This window comes from Helianthus annuus, chromosome 17, assembly GCF_002127325.2.
Source record: "Helianthus annuus cultivar XRQ/B chromosome 17, HanXRQr2.0-SUNRISE, whole genome shotgun sequence".
NCBI classification, from domain to species: Eukaryota; Viridiplantae; Streptophyta; class Magnoliopsida; order Asterales; family Asteraceae; genus Helianthus; species Helianthus annuus.
This window is the reverse complement of record NC_035449.2, coordinates 125383163-125402247: the sequence shown is the minus strand read 5'-3', so window position 1 is coordinate 125402247 and position 19085 is coordinate 125383163. Positions and strand designations below refer to the sequence as shown.

The 19085-nt window shown below is 39.8% G+C and overlaps 1 protein-coding gene and 1 long non-coding RNA gene across 2 annotated transcripts; both read left to right on the top strand.

Moving 5' to 3' along the window:
* Positions 1 to 7679: 7679 nt before the first annotated feature.
* On the top strand, positions 7680 to 9082 carry LOC118489045. Its single transcript, XR_004885902.1, has 2 exons — positions 7680 to 8012; positions 8896 to 9082. It is a non-coding gene; the product is annotated as an uncharacterized LOC118489045 (long non-coding RNA).
* A 949-nt stretch (positions 9083 to 10031) lies between these two features.
* On the top strand, positions 10032 to 17487 carry LOC118489044. The gene is made up of 2 exons (XM_035986559.1): positions 10032 to 10927; positions 17325 to 17487. The coding sequence occupies exons 1-2, from the start codon at positions 10084 to 10086 to the stop codon at positions 17336 to 17338; spliced, it is 858 nt and encodes a 285-aa protein (XP_035842452.1). The 5' UTR covers positions 10032 to 10083; the 3' UTR covers positions 17339 to 17487.
* The last annotated feature ends 1598 nt before the right edge of the window (positions 17488 to 19085 follow it).

Here is a 19085-nt window from a genome sequence, read left to right as displayed (position 1 = left end):
CGTTTAACTTACCACATAAGTGTTAGTATCAATTAAACATGCAATTACTTTGCAAAACATAACTTTTGATATATTCAAAATACTTTGTTTTGTACATTTTTACATTTGGTTTAGGTGACTACACTTTGCTTACCATACATAACATTTGTTGACTACTTTTGGACTTGTACATTTTACACAACAACATATTTTTCAAGACTTTGGTTTACAAAATAGTCTGTTTTATACAAACTCATACTACTTGGTTATTCATTTAACCATATATTATTCTTTCATTTATACACATCTTCTGATCTTATCGCTTTTCATATAATTTACGAAACAAAACAATTTTCAAGGTTCATGACAAAATTTTATTAAACATTTTCTTAAAAACTTAAGTCATGAATCCTATTTTCATAAAACCTATGTATCTCACAGGCATTTTTATGCTGACGTACCTATTTTCACATGTGTTTTCAGGAGCTGTTGCTTAGGATGTTCGTGACACACTAGGGCGGACCTATGCCTTAGAGACTAAAATAAAGATGGAACTAGTTTAATTATGTGATGAACACTTTGTTTCAGTTAATTTAAGACTATGTAACTCTTTGCTTGATGAATAAAACATAACTTTTAATTACCATGGTTGTGAAACAATAATTCTGTTACAACACTCCCCGACGTTTCCGCCACGATTTGTTGTTTTACGTGGTCGGGGTGTGACAGAAGAGTTGGTATCAGAGCCAATGGTTATAGGGAATTAGGTTATTAGTAATGCTTTGACCTAGACTATAACCTTTCTAGGACCCCAACACAAGTTGTCTTGTGTTTAGATTTTAAAACATGCACTTCACCTATCCTTAGGTGATTACCAAAAACAATACATAATGGAAGGCACGAAGCCAAAATGGATCATTAATCTCTTAAACCCTCCAAGTCTTCAAAATCTCGTCAAAGTTTTGGGTTCTAAATAGTGTGAACACGTGCAAACTGGAAGAGTGAATGCCTGTACCCTGAGTTTTCTGTCTAAGGCTAGAGTGTTCGTACAAATCCACATAATCGGACCAGTCACTCTTACCTGGGAACTCTTGGGGTGAGTGTTCACTTATAGGCGAGCATGTCTTCGCGAAGCATTATTTTTGACCCATTTACTTTGATTAGCCACTGTGTGTCGTTTGTCTGCTTTGTGATACGGACGAATGACCACCATCTTTGCTTTTGTTGATTTCTGTTTCATCTCATTCTTTTCATCTAACCTTCTCATCCGTCTCCTCTCATGTTTCCTCTTTTTAGAATGCCTCCTCGACGCGAAAATCCGCTACCAAATGCCGAACTGGCGGAAATCATCGCGCAGCAGATGGCTGCTGCGTTCCCAAATCTTATTGCTCAGTTGAACCAAGCTAACAACAACAACGCTCCATGCAATTTCAAGAGTTTTAACTCGGCTAAACCGCTCAAGTTTAGTGGTTCTGAGGGAGCAACTGGGCTTCTTCAATGGTTCGAGAGCATTGAGAATACTTTTCGTCACGTTCAGTGTCCTGATAATCGCAAAGTCGAGTTTGCTTCCAGTGTGTTTCAGAAGAGGGCGCTTACATGGTGGAACGGGGTTATGAGAGACCGTGGTGCAGAAGTTGCTCTAGCACAAACATGGGCTGAACTTAGGACTCTTATGATGAGGGAATTTTGTCCTCGTCATGAACTGCGAGCCTTGGAAAGGGAGTTTGATGACTTGAAACAGGATAGTGGCGAGCATCGGGCATATACTGATAGGTATGAGGAGCTGAGTTTGTTGTGCCCAACAATGGTTACCCCACTCGATAAGGCTATCGAAAGGTACATCGATGGTCTACCTGACTCAGTGCAAGACATCGTTACTGGTAGTAACCCTACCACAGTCCGTCAGGCGATCGAGTTAGCAGCGACGTTGACTGAGTCGCAGATTCGGAAGGGTAAGTTGCACAGGAAGGGGGAGAAAGGTAAGAAGCAGGCGTCTGACAAAGAGGATAACAAGAAAGGTAAAAACAAGAAGGGTAAGGATTCTGGTTCCTCGAAGGGTTCTAGGAAGCGAAAGGCTTCCCAAAACTACGCCGTTACCGCACAGGCCCAAGCTGCACCAAATCAGCCTGCGCAACCACTTGCCAAGAAGCCTTATCTAGGCAATGCACCTTTGTGCAACAGGTGTAACGGTCATCATCAGCCACACCTCCAGTGTCGTCAATGTACCAACTGTGGAAGACCTGGTCATCTTGCTGCTTCATGCCGCATTCCTGCTAATCAGAATCGGGCAGCTCAGAACCCGGCTCAACAAGTTGCCCAGCCTCTTGCTCAACAACGAGGTCAAGCTGCACGACCTCACTACCCACCAGGTTCTTGTTATAACTGTGGGGATCTGACACACTACCGTAACCAATGTCCAAGATTGGTGAATGCGAATCCAACTCAGGCTCAGGCTCAGGCTCGAGGTCGAGTCTTCAACATGAATGCACAAGAGGCGCAAGCGGACAATGAAGTGGTTAACGGTACGTTCTTTGTTAATAATCAACCCGCATCTGTTCTTTTTGATTCTGGTGCCGATAAGAGTTTTGTGTCGTTATCTTTTGAGCCATTGCTTCGCGTGTCTAGAACGAAACTAGGTAAGCCTTTGACAGTAGAAGTTGCGAGTGGTAATCCTGTTGTTCTTGATTCTGTTCTTCGCAATTGCCAATTGAACCTTAACGACCATCTTTTTCCTATTGACCTCACACCTATGCAACTTGGAAGCTTCGACATCATTGTGGGTATGGATTGGTTAGCCAAGCATCACGCGGAGGTAGTTTGTTTTGAGAAGATTGTTCGGGTGCCGCTTTCGTCAGGCGAGACCCTACAGGTTCGTGGTAAGAAACCTGCTAGTAGTCTCAAGCTCATGTCTTGTACTCAAGCTCGGAAGTATCTGCGAAAGAACTATGTGGCCTTCTTGGCACATGTTACAGCAGATAAAGGCAAAGGTAAGTCTATTCAAGATATCCCTGTTGTTCGGGATTATCAGGAGCTGTTTCCTGAAGAGTTGCCTGGTCTACCCCCAGCACGCCAAGTCGAGTTCCGTATCGATCTCGTACCTGGTGCAAATCCTATTGCCAGAGCTCCATATCGTCTTGCACCGTCTGAGATGCAAGAGCTATCTAAGCAGCTTCAGGAGCTTTCTGACAAAGGTTTCATCCGTCCTAGCTTTTCACCTTGGGGCGCTCCCGTTCTTTTTGTCAAGAAGAAGGATGGATCCTTCAGAATGTGTATCGATTATCGTGAGCTGAATAAGCTTACTATCAAGAATCGATATCCCCTACCTCGCATTGATGATCTCTTTGACCAGTTACAGGGTGCTTCTTATTTTTCGAAGATCGATCTTCGTTCTGGGTATCATCAACTTCGTGTGCATGAAGAGGATATTCCCAAGACTGCTTTCCGCACTCGTTATGGGCATTATGAGTTCACAGTAATGCCGTTCGGTTTGACCAATGCTCCTGCTGTTTTCATGGACTTGATGAATAGGGTTTGCAAGCCTTATTTGGATAAGTTCATCATCGTTGTTATTGATGACATCTTGATATACTCCAAGACGCAAGCTGATCATGAGCAACATCTTCGTCTTACTCTCGAACTCCTAAAGAAAGAGCAACTTTTTGCCAAATTCTCCAAGTGCGAATTTTGGCTTAAGGAAGTTCAATTTTTGGGGCATATTGTCGACGAACAAGGTATTCATGTAGATCCCTCCCAGATCAGTGCGATTAAGGATTGGGATACACCTACTACCCCTACTGAGGTTCGTTCTTTTCTTGGTCTCGCGGGTTATTACCGCCGCTTCATAGAGAATTTCTCAAAGATTGCAGTCCCTTTAACTGCTCTAACTCAGAAGAATCAGCCCTTTGAATGGGGTTCTAAACAAGAAGAAGCGTTTCAGACCTTGAAGCAGAAGCTTTGTGACGCGCCTATTCTGACTTTGCCTGAGGGCAATGATGATTTCGTCGTTTATTGCGATGCATCTAAATTGGGTCTTGGCTGTGTTCTGATGCAAAGGAACAAATTTATAGCCTACGCATCAAGACAATTGAAGGTGCATGAGAAGAACTACACCACTCATGATCTAGAGTTGGGTGGAGTTGTCTTCGCTCTTAAGATCTGGAGACACTATTTGTATGGTACAAAGTGTGTGGTTTTCACTGACCACAAAAGTCTTCAGCATATCTTCAATCAGAAAGAACTCAACATGAGGCAACGACGTTGGGTTGAGCTTCTAAAAGACTATGACTGCGAAATTCGCTACCATCCTGGTAAGGCGAATGTCGTAGCCGATGCTTTGAGTCGTAAAGAACGTGTTAAGCTTCATTGTGTTCGTGTTCAATCTGATATTCAAGCTCGACCCGATATTCAAGCCCGCATCTCTCAGGCTCAACATGCTTGTGTTTCACAAGACTTGATGGGTAAGGAGTTACCCTATCACATTAAGCCTGATCTTGAACTGAAGGACGATGGATCGTATTATTTCATGGACTGTTTGTGGGTCCCAAGCCTAGATGATCTTCGCACTTTGCTCATGGATGAAGCTCATAAGTCTCGTTATTCTATTCATCCTGGCTCAGATAAGATGTATAAGGATCTTCGTACTCGGTATTGGTGGCCCGGTATGAAGAAAGACATTGCCTTATATGTTTCAAAATGCCTTACTTGTCTTAAGGTCAAAGCTGAACACCAACATCCTTCTGGTCTTTTAGAGCAACCAGAGATTCCAGTTTGGAAATGGGAAAACATCGCTATGGATCTCATTACTAAACTTCCGCGCACTAAGAAAGGTCATGATGCCATCTGGGTAATTGTGGATCGTCTTACTAAATCAGCGCATTTCTTGCCAATCCGTGAGGATTTTTCTGCTGAAAAGTTAGCTAAAATCTATGTGGATGAAATTGTATCTCGACATGGTGTTCCTTTGAACATTATTTCTGATAGGGATGCTCGCTTCTCTTCTCGATTTTGGAGAACCATGCAATCTGCCATGGGGACCCAACTCAATCTGAGCACAGCCTATCATCCACAAACAGATGGCCAAACTGAAAGAACAATCCAGACTTTGGAGGATATGCTTAGAGCTAGTGTGATCGACTTTGGTGGTAGTTGGGATTCACATCTTCCATTGATTGAATTTTCCTACAACAACAGTTATCACTCCAGCATCAACATGGCTCCTTTCGAGGCTCTCTATGGTCGAAAATGTCGTTCACCAGTCTGCTGGAATGAGATAGGTGAAGCTCAACTTACTGGACCTGACCTCATTCTAGAGACAACTGATAAGGTTAAGAAAGTTCGTGATAACCTTCAGACAGCTCGAAGCCGTCAAAAGAGTTACGCGGACCAACGACGCAAGCCCTTGGAATTTCAAGTCGGTGATCGTGTATTACTTAAGGTCTCACCTTGGAAAGGTGTGATTAGATTTGGAAAGAAAGGAAAACTTGCACCTAGATATGTTGGACCATTCAAGATCGTGGAAAGAATCGGTAAGGTAGCCTACAGACTTGAGTTACCTCCTGAACTTGGAAACGTTCACCCAACCTTCCATGTGTCCAATCTCAAAAAGTGTTTAGCTGACGAGAACCTCCACATACCGCTTGACGAAATACGTGTTGATAAAACACTGCATTTTGTCGAGAAACCTGTGGAGATAGTGGACCGTACATTCAGGCAGTTGAAGAACAAACGGATTCATTTGGTCAAGATTCGTTGGGAATCCAAACGTGGCCCTAAGTTTACTTGGGAACGTAAGGACCAGATGAAGGCGAAATATCCGCATTTGTTTTCACAAGTTTCCTCTAAATAAAATTTCGGGACGAAATTTCCTAAAGTAGGGGAGACTGTGACAACTGTGTTCTGTAAGCGTCGTATAATGTAAAACGATGTGAATTATCAATAAAACAATGTGCTTTGGTGTTATTATGTGTGTATTTATGTTTGATGATTTTACAATTTGATTCGACTCCGATTTCAAGCTTTAAATCGCTTTCTAGAGAGTTATATGCAAAACTGGTGCATAAACGCAATCAGTTTAATGCAACGTACACTCTGGAACTATGACGTAAGCTTAACATACCTTAAATATCCTATACATAACTTAGAAATAAGTTCCGAAGGATTCTGTATGGCAAAAACATGTTCATTTGAACTAAAGGACTATTTACGACAAAACTGCGAAACTAACGCTGGTGACCGCCCGGATAATATTTAAATCCCAAAAATATTCTGTTATGATTAAAAACTTTATTTTTATCAGGTCCGTGTTGAAAAATAAATTAAAACGCCTAAAAACGCTAATTTTTCAAGTTTAAGCGCGTACCGCGTGTTTCTGCGCGACACAGTGCTTCTACTGCAAAACGCAGACAACGCAGCCAGTCTTGGCAACTGAAATTTTATTCCAACAATATTTTGGTAGGTTTATTTTTGTAGAGTAATAAAAATAATTTAGAACGCCATAAATCGGGATTTAAACGCTAGATAAAATACCCGGTATCTAGTTAAACACCCGTTTTAGCCTACATATGGCATATTTATATAAAAATTTACACATGGACCCCCTCCCCCACCTAATTTTCGGTTTTAGCTATGTGGCCCCCACCAAATTTTGCAAGATTAGGAAAATATTCCTTTTTACTCTCATTGGCCAAGTGTGGTGCATGTAATCATTCCATGTTCCCCATATCTTCCATATAATCCTCCAACTTCCAAGAACCATCATCACTCCCCTCTCCCTCTCTCCTCAAAATCATCCCCCATCTCTCTCTCTCTCTCTCTACCTTCAAATCTTCAAGACTTGTTCTTCATTCAAAGCTTTGAAGGTGATCCATGGAGGTTGCAAGTTGAAGGGCATTCAAAGGAGCTTTGTTCTAGTCTTGTTCATCATCTTTCTCACCATCATCTTCACTAGAATTTCTACCCTAGCTTTGTGCTAGTAGTAAGTCTTACACCTTGCTTCATTTTGTTCTTAGTCAAGATATGTAGTATGATGAAATTTGCAAGAACACTAAAAAGTTTAAACAAGAAATATGAACAAGAAACGTGCTGATTTACATTTCCAGCCAACTTCAACAGGCTGTAACTGGATCATTTTAAGTCGAAAAGTGGATTTTCTAAAGCCTAAAATGAGTATTTTGGAATAAGCAAACAAATGGCACTGGAATCATAATTTTTCGAGATCGTTTACTATTTTTAAAGGGTTATTTTTGGACAGCAGCTCAAGCTGCATTTTTATGGCAGAAAAAGTGTGACATTTTCGGAGTCACAACTTAAAACCTGAATAAAATCAACCCATGAAATTTTTACAATAGATGTACACCGTTGTCAGGACGACCCTCCAACTGGAATTTCGTCAAACGGACTTACGGTTGATTTTTAGCGAATATTTCCGTAAACTGCGATCAGAAGGTAGCAAATCTGATTGCAGTCGAGAAAATGATTTTTTATAAAATATGGTTAACGAATTGGACTTTGATATTTTTACACAATAAATTTTGGAACATATGTCATATTCTGTAAAAATTTGGTGATTTTTAGAAAGGGTTAACTATTTTATAAAAATCCTCGAAAACAGTCCGGTTTCGAGTTATAAAGCTGAAATGAAGTATGCAACGTTTTGTTTGTCGATATGTCGGTTTGGTGATTGAAAATGAACTATTGGTTTTGTATAAAAGAAAATGATATGCTATTAAAGCATGGACACCTCTATTTACAGAGGATACTCTGCCGAAATTTTCCGAAAATCCAACACTTAGTAAATATATTCTAGACAAAAGTTTACTAGAACATTGAATGAACAAATATCCCAACATGTCATATGATTAAGTTAAAACATTAACTATTTTAACAAATAATTACCACACGGAACAATATAAGAAACGTGACCCAAAATACTAAACTCTAAGCCAAGGCACGACCCGCTCGTCTAATAGACATTAGTACGTTGTAGGTTGTCGTGTAGCGGACAGGGTTTGAGATTCGATTCAAGACGCACTACTGTGAGTACATAGACCCCTCTCTTACTGTTTTCCAATGTTTTGGGGTGAAACACATGTGCCTACTTGTTACTTTCATGCTTTCCTATTTTCATGACATATACTTGCTATGTTCATTAGTACACTTATAGTACATGATTTACATTATATTGTTTTGCTATGTATGTTTACTTAGCATACTTAGTACATTGTTTTCATATAACATGCTTACATTTGGTATAACACTTGGTTTGTGCAAACGGGACTTATATACGTTCATTAACATTAGCTACGCCGCTCGGTAGTAAGTAATGGTACCATAGGACTTGACAAATCCCGTTCCTGACATCCTAGGTTTGTTTGGGTGTAAGGAATGACCGAATCCGAAAACATTTCTTTTGATAACCTTGACTTAGGGTTATCCGTCTGTCTCAAGGCTTGAATGTATGCGTTTAACTTACCACATAAATGTTATTATCAATAAAACATGATTTACTTTGCAAAACATAACTTTTGATATATTCAAAGTACCTTGTTTTGTACATCTTTACATTTGGTTTATGTGACTACACTTTGCTTACCATACATAACATTTGTTGACTACTTTTGGACTTGTACATTTTACACAACAACATATTTTAAGACTTTGGTTTACAAAGTAGTCTGTTTTATACAAACTCATACTACTTTGTTATCCACTTAACCATATATTATTCTTTCATTTATACACACCTTCTGATCTTATCGCTTTTCAAATAATTTACGAAACAAAACAATTTACAAGGTTCATGACAAAATTTTATTAAACATTTTCTTAAAACTTAAGTCATGAATCCTATTTTCATAAAACCTATGTATCTCACAGGCATTTTTATGCTGACGTACCTATTTTCACATGTGTTTTCAGGAGCTGTTGCTTAGGATGTTCGTGACACACTAGGGCGGACCTATGCCTTAGAGACTAAAATAAAGATGGAACCGGTTTAATTATGTGATGAACACTTTGTTTCAGTTAATTTAAGACTATGTAACCTTTGCTTGATGAATAAAACATAACTTTTAATTACCATGGTTGTGAAACAATAATTCTGTTACAACACTCCCCGACGTTTCCGCCACGATTTGTTGTTTTACGTGGTCGGGGTGTGACAGAAGAGTTGGTATCAGAGCCAATGGTTATAGGGAATTAGGTTATTAGTAATGCTTTGACCTAGACTATAACCTTTCTAGGACCCCAACACAAGTTGTCTTGTGTTTAGATTTTAAAACATGCACTTCACCTATCCTTAGGTGATTACCAAAAACAATACATAATGGAAGGCACGAAGCCAAAATGGATCATTAATCTCTTAAACCCTCCAAGTCTTCAAAATCTCGTCAAAGTTTTGGGTTCTAAATAGTGTGAACACGTGCAAACTGGAAGAGTGAATGCCTGTACCCTGAGTTTTCTGTCTAAGGCTAGAGTGTTCGTACAAATCCACATAATCGGACCAGTCACTCTTACCTGGGAACTCTTGGGGTGAGTGTTCACTTATAGGCGAGCATGTCTTCGCGAAGCATTATTTTTGACCCATTTACTTTGATTAGCCACTGTGTGTCGTTTGTCTGCTTTGTGATACGGACGAATGACCACCATCTTTGCTTTTGTTGATTTCTGTTTCATCTCATTCTTTTCATCTAACCTTCTCATCCGTCTCCTCTCATGTTTCCTCTTTTTAGAATGCCTCCTCGACGCGAAAATCCGCTACCAAATGCCGAACTGGCGGAAATCATCGCGCAGCAGATGGCTGCTGCGTTCCCAAATCTTATTGCTCAGTTGAACCAAGCTAACAACAACAACGCTCCATGCAATTTCAAGAGTTTTAACTCGGCTAAACCGCTCAAGTTTAGTGGTTCTGAGGGAGCAACTGGGCTTCTTCAATGGTTCGAGAGCATTGAGAATACTTTTCGTCACGTTCAGTGTCCTGATAATCGCAAAGTCGAGTTTGCTTCCAGTGTGTTTCAGAAGAGGGCGCTTACATGGTGGAACGGGGTTATGAGAGACCGTGGTGCAGAAGTTGCTCTAGCACAAACATGGGCTGAACTTAGGACTCTTATGATGAGGGAATTTTGTCCTCGTCATGAACTGCGAGCCTTGGAAAGGGAGTTTGATGACTTGAAACAGGATAGTGGCGAGCATCGGGCATATACTGATAGGTATGAGGAGCTGAGTTTGTTGTGCCCAACAATGGTTACCCCACTCGATAAGGCTATCGAAAGGTACATCGATGGTCTACCTGACTCAGTGCAAGACATCGTTACTGGTAGTAACCCTACCACAGTCCGTCAGGCGATCGAGTTAGCAGCGACGTTGACTGAGTCGCAGATTCGGAAGGGTAAGTTGCACAGGAAGGGGGAGAAAGGTAAGAAGCAGGCGTCTGACAAAGAGGATAACAAGAAAGGTAAAAACAAGAAGGGTAAGGATTCTGGTTCCTCGAAGGGTTCTAGGAAGCGAAAGGCTTCCCAAAACTACGCCGTTACCGCACAGGCCCAAGCTGCACCAAATCAGCCTGCGCAACCACTTGCCAAGAAGCCTTATCTAGGCAATGCACCTTTGTGCAACAGGTGTAACGGTCATCATCAGCCACACCTCCAGTGTCGTCAATGTACCAACTGTGGAAGACCTGGTCATCTTGCTGCTTCATGCCGCATTCCTGCTAATCAGAATCGGGCAGCTCAGAACCCGGCTCAACAAGTTGCCCAGCCTCTTGCTCAACAACGAGGTCAAGCTGCACGACCTCACTACCCACCAGGTTCTTGTTATAACTGTGGGGATCTGACACACTACCGTAACCAATGTCCAAGATTGGTGAATGCGAATCCAGCTCAGGCTCAGGCTCGAGGTCGAGTCTTCAACATGAATGCACAAGAGGCGCAAGCGGACAATGAAGTGGTTAACGGTACGTTCTTTGTTAATAATCAACCCGCATCTGTTCTTTTTGATTCTGGTGCCGATAAGAGTTTTGTGTCGTTATCTTTTGAGCCATTGCTTCGCGTGTCTAGAACGAAACTAGGTAAGCCTTTGACAGTAGAAGTTGCGAGTGGTAATCCTGTTGTTCTTGATTCTGTTCTTCGCAATTGCCAATTGAACCTTAACGACCATCTTTTTCCTATTGACCTCACACCTATGCAACTTGGAAGCTTCGACATCATTGTGGGTATGGATTGGTTAGCCAAGCATCACGCGGAGGTAGTTTGTTTTGAGAAGATTGTTCGGGTGCCGCTTTCGTCAGGCGAGACCCTACAGGTTCGTGGTAAGAAACCTGCTAGTAGTCTCAAGCTCATGTCTTGTACTCAAGCTCGGAAGTATCTGCGAAAGAACTATGTGGCCTTCTTGGCACATGTTACAGCAGATAAAGGCAAAGGTAAGTCTATTCAAGATATCCCTGTTGTTCGGGATTATCAGGAGCTGTTTCCTGAAGAGTTGCCTGGTCTACCCCCAGCACGCCAAGTCGAGTTCCGTATCGATCTCGTACCTGGTGCAAATCCTATTGCCAGAGCTCCATATCGTCTTGCACCGTCTGAGATGCAAGAGCTATCTAAGCAGCTTCAGGAGCTTTCTGACAAAGGTTTCATCCGTCCTAGCTTTTCACCTTGGGGCGCTCCCGTTCTTTTTGTCAAGAAGAAGGATGGATCCTTCAGAATGTGTATCGATTATCGTGAGCTGAATAAGCTTACTATCAAGAATCGATATCCCCTACCTCGCATTGATGATCTCTTTGACCAGTTACAGGGTGCTTCTTATTTTTCGAAGATCGATCTTCGTTCTGGGTATCATCAACTTCGTGTGCATGAAGAGGATATTCCCAAGACTGCTTTCCGCACTCGTTATGGGCATTATGAGTTCACAGTAATGCCGTTCGGTTTGACCAATGCTCCTGCTGTTTTCATGGACTTGATGAATAGGGTTTGCAAGCCTTATTTGGATAAGTTCATCATCGTTTTTATTGATGACATCTTGATATACTCCAAGACGCAAGCTGATCATGAGCAACATCTTCGTCTTACTCTCGAACTCCTAAAGAAAGAGCAACTTTTTGCCAAATTCTCCAAGTGCGAATTTTGGCTTAAGGAAGTTCAATTTTTGGGGCATATTGTCGACGAACAAGGTATTCATGTAGATCCCTCCAAGATCAGTGCGATTAAGGATTGGGATACACCTACTACCCCTACTGAGGTTCGTTCTTTTCTTGGTCTCGCGGGTTATTACCGCCGCTTCATAGAGAATTTCTCAAAGATTGCAGTCCCTTTAACTGCTCTAACTCAGAAGAATCAGCCCTTTGAATGGGGTTCTAAACAAGAAGAAGCGTTTCAGACCTTGAAGCAGAAGCTTTGTGACGCGCCTATTCTGACTTTGCCTGAGGGCAATGATGATTTCGTCGTTTATTGCGATGCATCTAAATTGGGTCTTGGCTGTGTTCTGATGCAAAGGAACAAAGTTATAGCCTACGCATCAAGACAATTGAAGGTGCATGAGAAGAACTACACCACTCATGATCTAGAGTTGGGTGCAGTTGTCTTCGCTCTTAAGATCTGGAGACACTATTTGTATGGTACAAAGTGTGTGGTTTTCACTGACCACAAAAGTCTTCAGCATATCTTCAATCAGAAAGAACTCAACATGAGGCAACGACGTTGGGTTGAGCTTCTAAACGACTATGACTGCGAGATTCGCTACCATCCTGGTAAGGCGAATGTCGTAGCCGATGCTTTGAGTCGTAAAGAACGTGTTAAGCTTCATTGTGTTCGTGTTCAATCTGATATTCAAGCTCGACCCGATATTCAAGCCCGCATCTCTCAGGCTCAACATGCTTGTGTTTCACAAGACTTGATGGGTAAGGAGTTACCCTATCACATTAAGCCTGATCTTGAACTGAAGGACGATGGATCGTATTATTTCATGGACCGTTTGTGGGTCCCAAGCCTAGATGATCTTCGCACTTTGCTCATGGATGAAGCTCACAAGTCTCGTTATTCTATTCATCCTGGCTCGGATAAGATGTATAAGGATCTTCGTACTCGGTATTGGTGGCCCGGTATGAAGAAAGACATTGCCTTATATGTTTCAAAATGCCTTACTTGTCTTAAGGTCAAAGCTGAACACCAACATCCTTCTGGTCTTTTAGAGCAACCAGAGATTCCAGTTTGGAAATGGGAAAACATCGCTATGGATCTCATTACTAAACTTCCGCGCACTAAGAAAGGTCATGATGCCATCTGGGTAATTGTGGATCGTCTTACTAAATCAGCGCATTTCTTGCCAATCCGTGAGGATTTTTCTGCTGAAAAGTTAGCTAAAATCTATGTGGATGAAATTGTATCTCGATATGGTGTTCCTTTGAACATTATTTCTGATAGGGACGCTCGCTTCTCTTCTCGATTTTGGAGAACCATGCAATCTGCCATGGGGACCCAACTCAATCTGAGCACAGCCTATCATCTACAAACAGATGGCCAAACCGAAAGAACAATCCAGACTTTGGAGGATATGCTTAGAGCTAGTGTGATCGACTTTGGTGGTAGTTGGGATTCACATCTTCCATTGATTGAATTTTCCTACAACAACAGTTATCACTCCAGCATCAACATGGCTCCTTTCGAGGCTCTCTATGGTCGAAAATGTCGTTCACCAGTCTGCTGGAATGAGATAGGTGAAGCTCAACTTACTGGACCTGACCTCATTCTAGAGACAACTGATAAGGTTAAGAAAGTTCGTGATAACCTTCAGACAGCTCGAAGCCGTCAAAAGAGTTACGCGGACCAACGACGCAAGCCCTTGGAATTTCAAGTCGGTGATCGTGTATTACTTAAGGTCTCACCTTGGAAAGGTGTGATCAGATTTGGAAAGAAAGGAAAACTTGCACCTAGATATGTTGGACCATTCAAGATCGTGGAAAGAATCGGTAAGGTAGCCTACAGACTTGAGTTACCTCCTGAACTTGGAAACGTTCACCCAACCTTCCATGTGTCCAATCTCAAAAAGTGTTTAGCTGACAAGAACCTCCACATACCGCTTGACGAAATACGTGTTGATAAAACACTGCATTTTGTCGAGAAACCTGTGGAGATAGTGGACCGTACATTCAGGCAGTTGAAGAACAAACGGATTCATTTGGTCAAGGTTCGCTGGGAATCCAAACGTGGCCCTGAGTTTACTTGGGAACGTAAGGACCAGATGAAGGCGAAATATCCGCATTTGTTTTCGCAAGTTTCCTCTAAATAAAATTTCGGGACGAAATTTCCTAAAGTAGGGGAGACTGTGACAACTGTGTTCTGTAAGCGTCGTATAATGTAAAACAATGTGAATTATCAATAAAACAATGTGCTTTGGTGTTATTATGTGTGTATTTATGTTTGATGATTTTACAATTTGATTCGACTCCGATTTCAAGCTTTAAATCGCTTTCTAGAGAGTTATATGCAAAACTTGTGCATAAACGCAATCAGTTTAACGCAACGTACACTCCGGAACTATGACGTAAGCTTAACATACCTTAAATATCCTTTACATAACTTAGAAATAAGTTCCAAAGGATTCTGTATGGCAAAAACATGTTCATTTGAACTAAAGGACTATTTACGACAAAACTGCGAAACTAACGCTGGTGACCGCCCGGATAATATTTAAATCCCAAAAATATTCTGTTATGATTTAAAACTTTATTTTTATCAGGTCCGTGTTGAAAAATGAATTAAAACGCCTAAAAACGCTAATTTTTCAAGTTTAAGCGCGTACCGCGTGTTTCTGCGCGACACAGTGCTTCTACTGCAAAACGCAGACAACGCAACCAGTCTTGGCAACTGAAATTTTATTCCAACAATATTTTGGTAGGTTTATTTTTGTAGAGTAATAAAAATAATTTAGAACGCCATAAATCGGGATTTAAACGCTAGATAAAATACCCGGTATCTAGTTAAACACCCGTTTTAGCCTACATATGGCATATTTATATAAAAATTTACACATGGACCCCCTCCCCCACCTAATTTTCGGTTTTAGCAATGTGCCCCCCACCAAATTTTTGCAAGATTAGGGAAATATTCCTTTTTACTCTCATTGGCCAAGTGTGGTGCATGTAATCATTCCATGTTCCCCATATCTTCCATATAATCCTCCAACTTCCAAGAACCATCATCACTCCCCTCTCCCTCTCTCCTCAAAATCGTCCCCCATCTCTCCCTCTCTCTCTACCTTCAAATCTTCAAGACTTGTTCTTCATTCAAAGCTTTGAAGGTGATCCATGGAGGTTGCAAGTTGAAGGGCATTCAAAGGAGCTTTGTTCTAGTCTTGTTCATCATCTTTCTCACCATCATCTTCACTAGAATTTCTACCCTAGCTTTGTGCTAGTAGTAAGTCTTACACCTTGCTTCATTTTGTTCTTAGTCAAGATATGTAGTATGATGAAATTTGCAAGAACACTAAAAAGTTTAAACAAGAAATATGAACAAGAAACGTGCTGATTTACATTTCCAGCCAACTTCAACAGGCTGTAACTGGATCATTTTAAGTCGAAAAGTGGATTTTCTAAAGCCTAAAATGAGTATTTTGGAATAAGCAAACAAATGGCACTGGAATCATAATTTTTCGAGATCGTTTACTATTTTTAAAGGGTTATTTTTGGACAGCAGCTCAAGCTGCATTTTTATGGCAGAAAAAGTGTGACATTTTCGGAGTCACAACTTAAGACCTGAATAAAATCAACTCATGAAATTTTTACAGTAGATGGACACCGTTGTCAGGACGACCCTCCAACTGGAATTTCGTCAAACGGACTTACGGTTGATTTTTAGTGAATATTTCCGTAAACTGCGATCAGAAGGTAACAAATCTGATTGCAGTCGAGAAAATGATTTTTTATAAAATATGGGTAATGAATTGGACTTTGATATTTTTACACAATAAATTTTGGAACATATGTCATATTCTGTAAAAATTTGGTGATTTTTAGAAAAGGCTAACTATTTTATAAAAATCCTCGAAAACAGTCCGGTTTCGAGTTATAAAGCTGAAATGAAGTATGCAACGTTTTGTTTGTCGATATGTCGGTTTGGTGATTGAAAATGAAATATTGGTTTTATATAAAAGAAAATGATATGCTATTAAAGCATGGACACCTCTATTTACAGAGGATACTCTGCCGAAATTTTCCGAAAATCCAACACTTAGTAAATATATTCTAGACAAAAGTTTACTAGAGCATTGAATGAACAAATATCCCAACATGTCATATGATTAAGTTAAAACATTAACTATTTTAACAAATAATTACCACACGGAACAATATAAGAAACGTGACCCAAAATACTAAACTCTAAGCCAAGGCACGACCCGCTCGTCTAATAGACATTAGTACGTTGTAGGTTGTCGTGTAGCGGACAGGGTTTGAGATTCGATTCAAGACGCACTACTGTGAGTACATAGACCCCTCTCTTACTGTTTTCCAATGTTTGGGGTGAAACACATATGCCTACTTGTTACTTTCATGCTTTCCTATTTTCATGTCATATACTTGCTATGTTCATTAGAACACTTATAGTACATGATTTACATTATATTGTTTTGCTATGTATGTTTACTCAGCATACTTAGTACATTGTTTTCATATAACATGCTTACATTTGGTATAACATTTGGTTTGTGCAAACGGGACTTATATACGTTCATTAACATTAGCTACGCCGCTCGGTAGTAAGTAATGGTACCATAGGACTTGACAAATCCCGTTCCTGACATCCTAGGTTTGTTTGGGTGTAAGGAATGACCGAATCCGAAAACATTTCTTTTGATAACCTTGACTTAGGGTTATCCGTCTGTCTCAAGGCTTGAATGTATGCGTTTAACTTACCACATAAGTGTTAGTATCAATTAAACATGCATTTACTTTGCAAAACATAACTTTTTGATATATTCAAAATACTTTGTTTTGTACATTTTTACATTTGGTTTAGGTGACTACACTTTGCTTACCATACATAACATTTGTTGACTACTTTTGGACTTGTACATTTTACACAACAACATATTTTTCAAGACTTTGGTTTACAAAATAGTCTGTTTTATACAAACTCATACTACTTGGTTATTCATTTAACCATATATTATTCTTTCATTTATACACATCTTTTGATCTTATCGCTTTTCATATAATTTACGAAACAAAACAATTTTCAAGGTTCATGACAAAATTTTATTAAACATTTTCTTAAAAACTTAAGTCATGAATCCTATTTTCATAAAACCTATGTATCTCACAGGCATTTTTATGCTGACGTACCTATTTTCACATGTGTTTTCAGGAGCTGTTGCTTAGGATGTTCGTGACACACTAGGGCGGACCTATGCCTTAGAGACTAAAATAAAGATGGAACTAGTTTAATTATGTGATGAACACTTTGTTTCAGTTAATTTAAGACTATGTAACTCTTTGCTTGATGAATAAAACATAACTTTTAATTACCATGGTTGTGAAACAATAATTCTGTTACAACACTCCCCGACGTTTCCGCCACGATTTGTTGTTTTACGTGGTCGGGGTGTGACATTTAGCGTCATACAAACAATGACACACACAGATTTTTATGACATTCGAAAGTGCCTGTCAAGAAAAAAAATGTCATGGTTTTACAAAATTTATGACACACTTTTTGTGTCTTATCATTTTAGCGTCATTAAAAAACAAGATCTATCTTGACACGCGATTAATGACACACGCTTATTTTATGACATTTAAATGCGTATCAAGAAAAAAATGTCATGGTTGTACAAAATTTAATAAATTTATGAAACTGTTTTTGTATGTCATCTTTTTAGCGTCATAAAAAACATTATATAAACATAAGGGTTAATTTCCTATAGTTGTTATTGTTTATGTAATATGGACATTATGGTTAATTTCCAATAGCAAATTATGGGTAAAACTTGAAAACTGTTAAAAGAGAAAATAAAAAAATAATATTATTATTAATTCAAATTTACTAAAAAGTTATTATCCTTATCTAAATTATATTTAGTTAAACTATTGTTTAATAGGAAAAAAATTGAAAAAATAAGATAAGGAGATTATTAATTCAAAAGTTGATAAAAAAGTTATTATCCTTATCTAAATTATATTTAGTTAAATTATTATTTAATAGGAAAAAGAAATTGAAAAGTAAGGTAAGGAAGCACCAGATATTGAGACGTGTTAAAACAAAGATTTTTATTTATTAGTATAGATAGATAGGGTGGGGTTCAAGAGTGAACACTAGTGTATTTGCGAACTGAATGAACAAATCTTGACCGTTGATTTGCACACGTGTATGACTATGATTTCATCATCAATTCATAAAATAAACTAGTGCTACAGATGATGTAGAGGGCTTAGATGCTTCAGCTACACATATTGTAAATATGTTGTCCAACGAGTGCGATGATAGTAAGTTTCAGTCACCCATGTCCATAAGCTTAGATAAATATCTATTGGCTTACTATTTTTAGTTATTAGTTTATGGTAAGCACATTATTAACTAGAATATGAGTCTCACTACAAGAAAAAACACCTATAGGGATTATACAGTGTTGTAAAAGTCGCTAGGCGGTCCCTAGTCGGCCGACTGGGGAGTTGGGAGTAATCGAAGTACTCGGAGAGTACGCGGACATGGTAACTATAAAGAAAATTAATTGTTATATATTATATATATGTTAAAGTAAGCATACTTCATGTCAACTGAGTATAATTTAAAATGAAACATGTTTAAAGTTCAAATATTCTGAATACAAGTCCGACTAGTCTGAGTGCAAGGTCGAGTAGTCCGAGTACAAGGTCGAGTAGTCCGAGTACAAGGCCGAGTAGGCCGATGTTGACCGATTTTGACTAATTAAAAGTCAACAAACCACGTTGACCGCCTAGACCGACTAGGCCGACTCTTTCCGACTACATCCGACTAGGCGCCGGCTAGGCCGACTAGGCGCCGAGTTTGACCGAGGCCGACTAATTGAGTCCGCCTAGGAGGAAGTCGCCTCGGAGGGGTTCCGAGGACCGAGTACTCGGCCTTGGAATCCGACTTTTACAACACTGG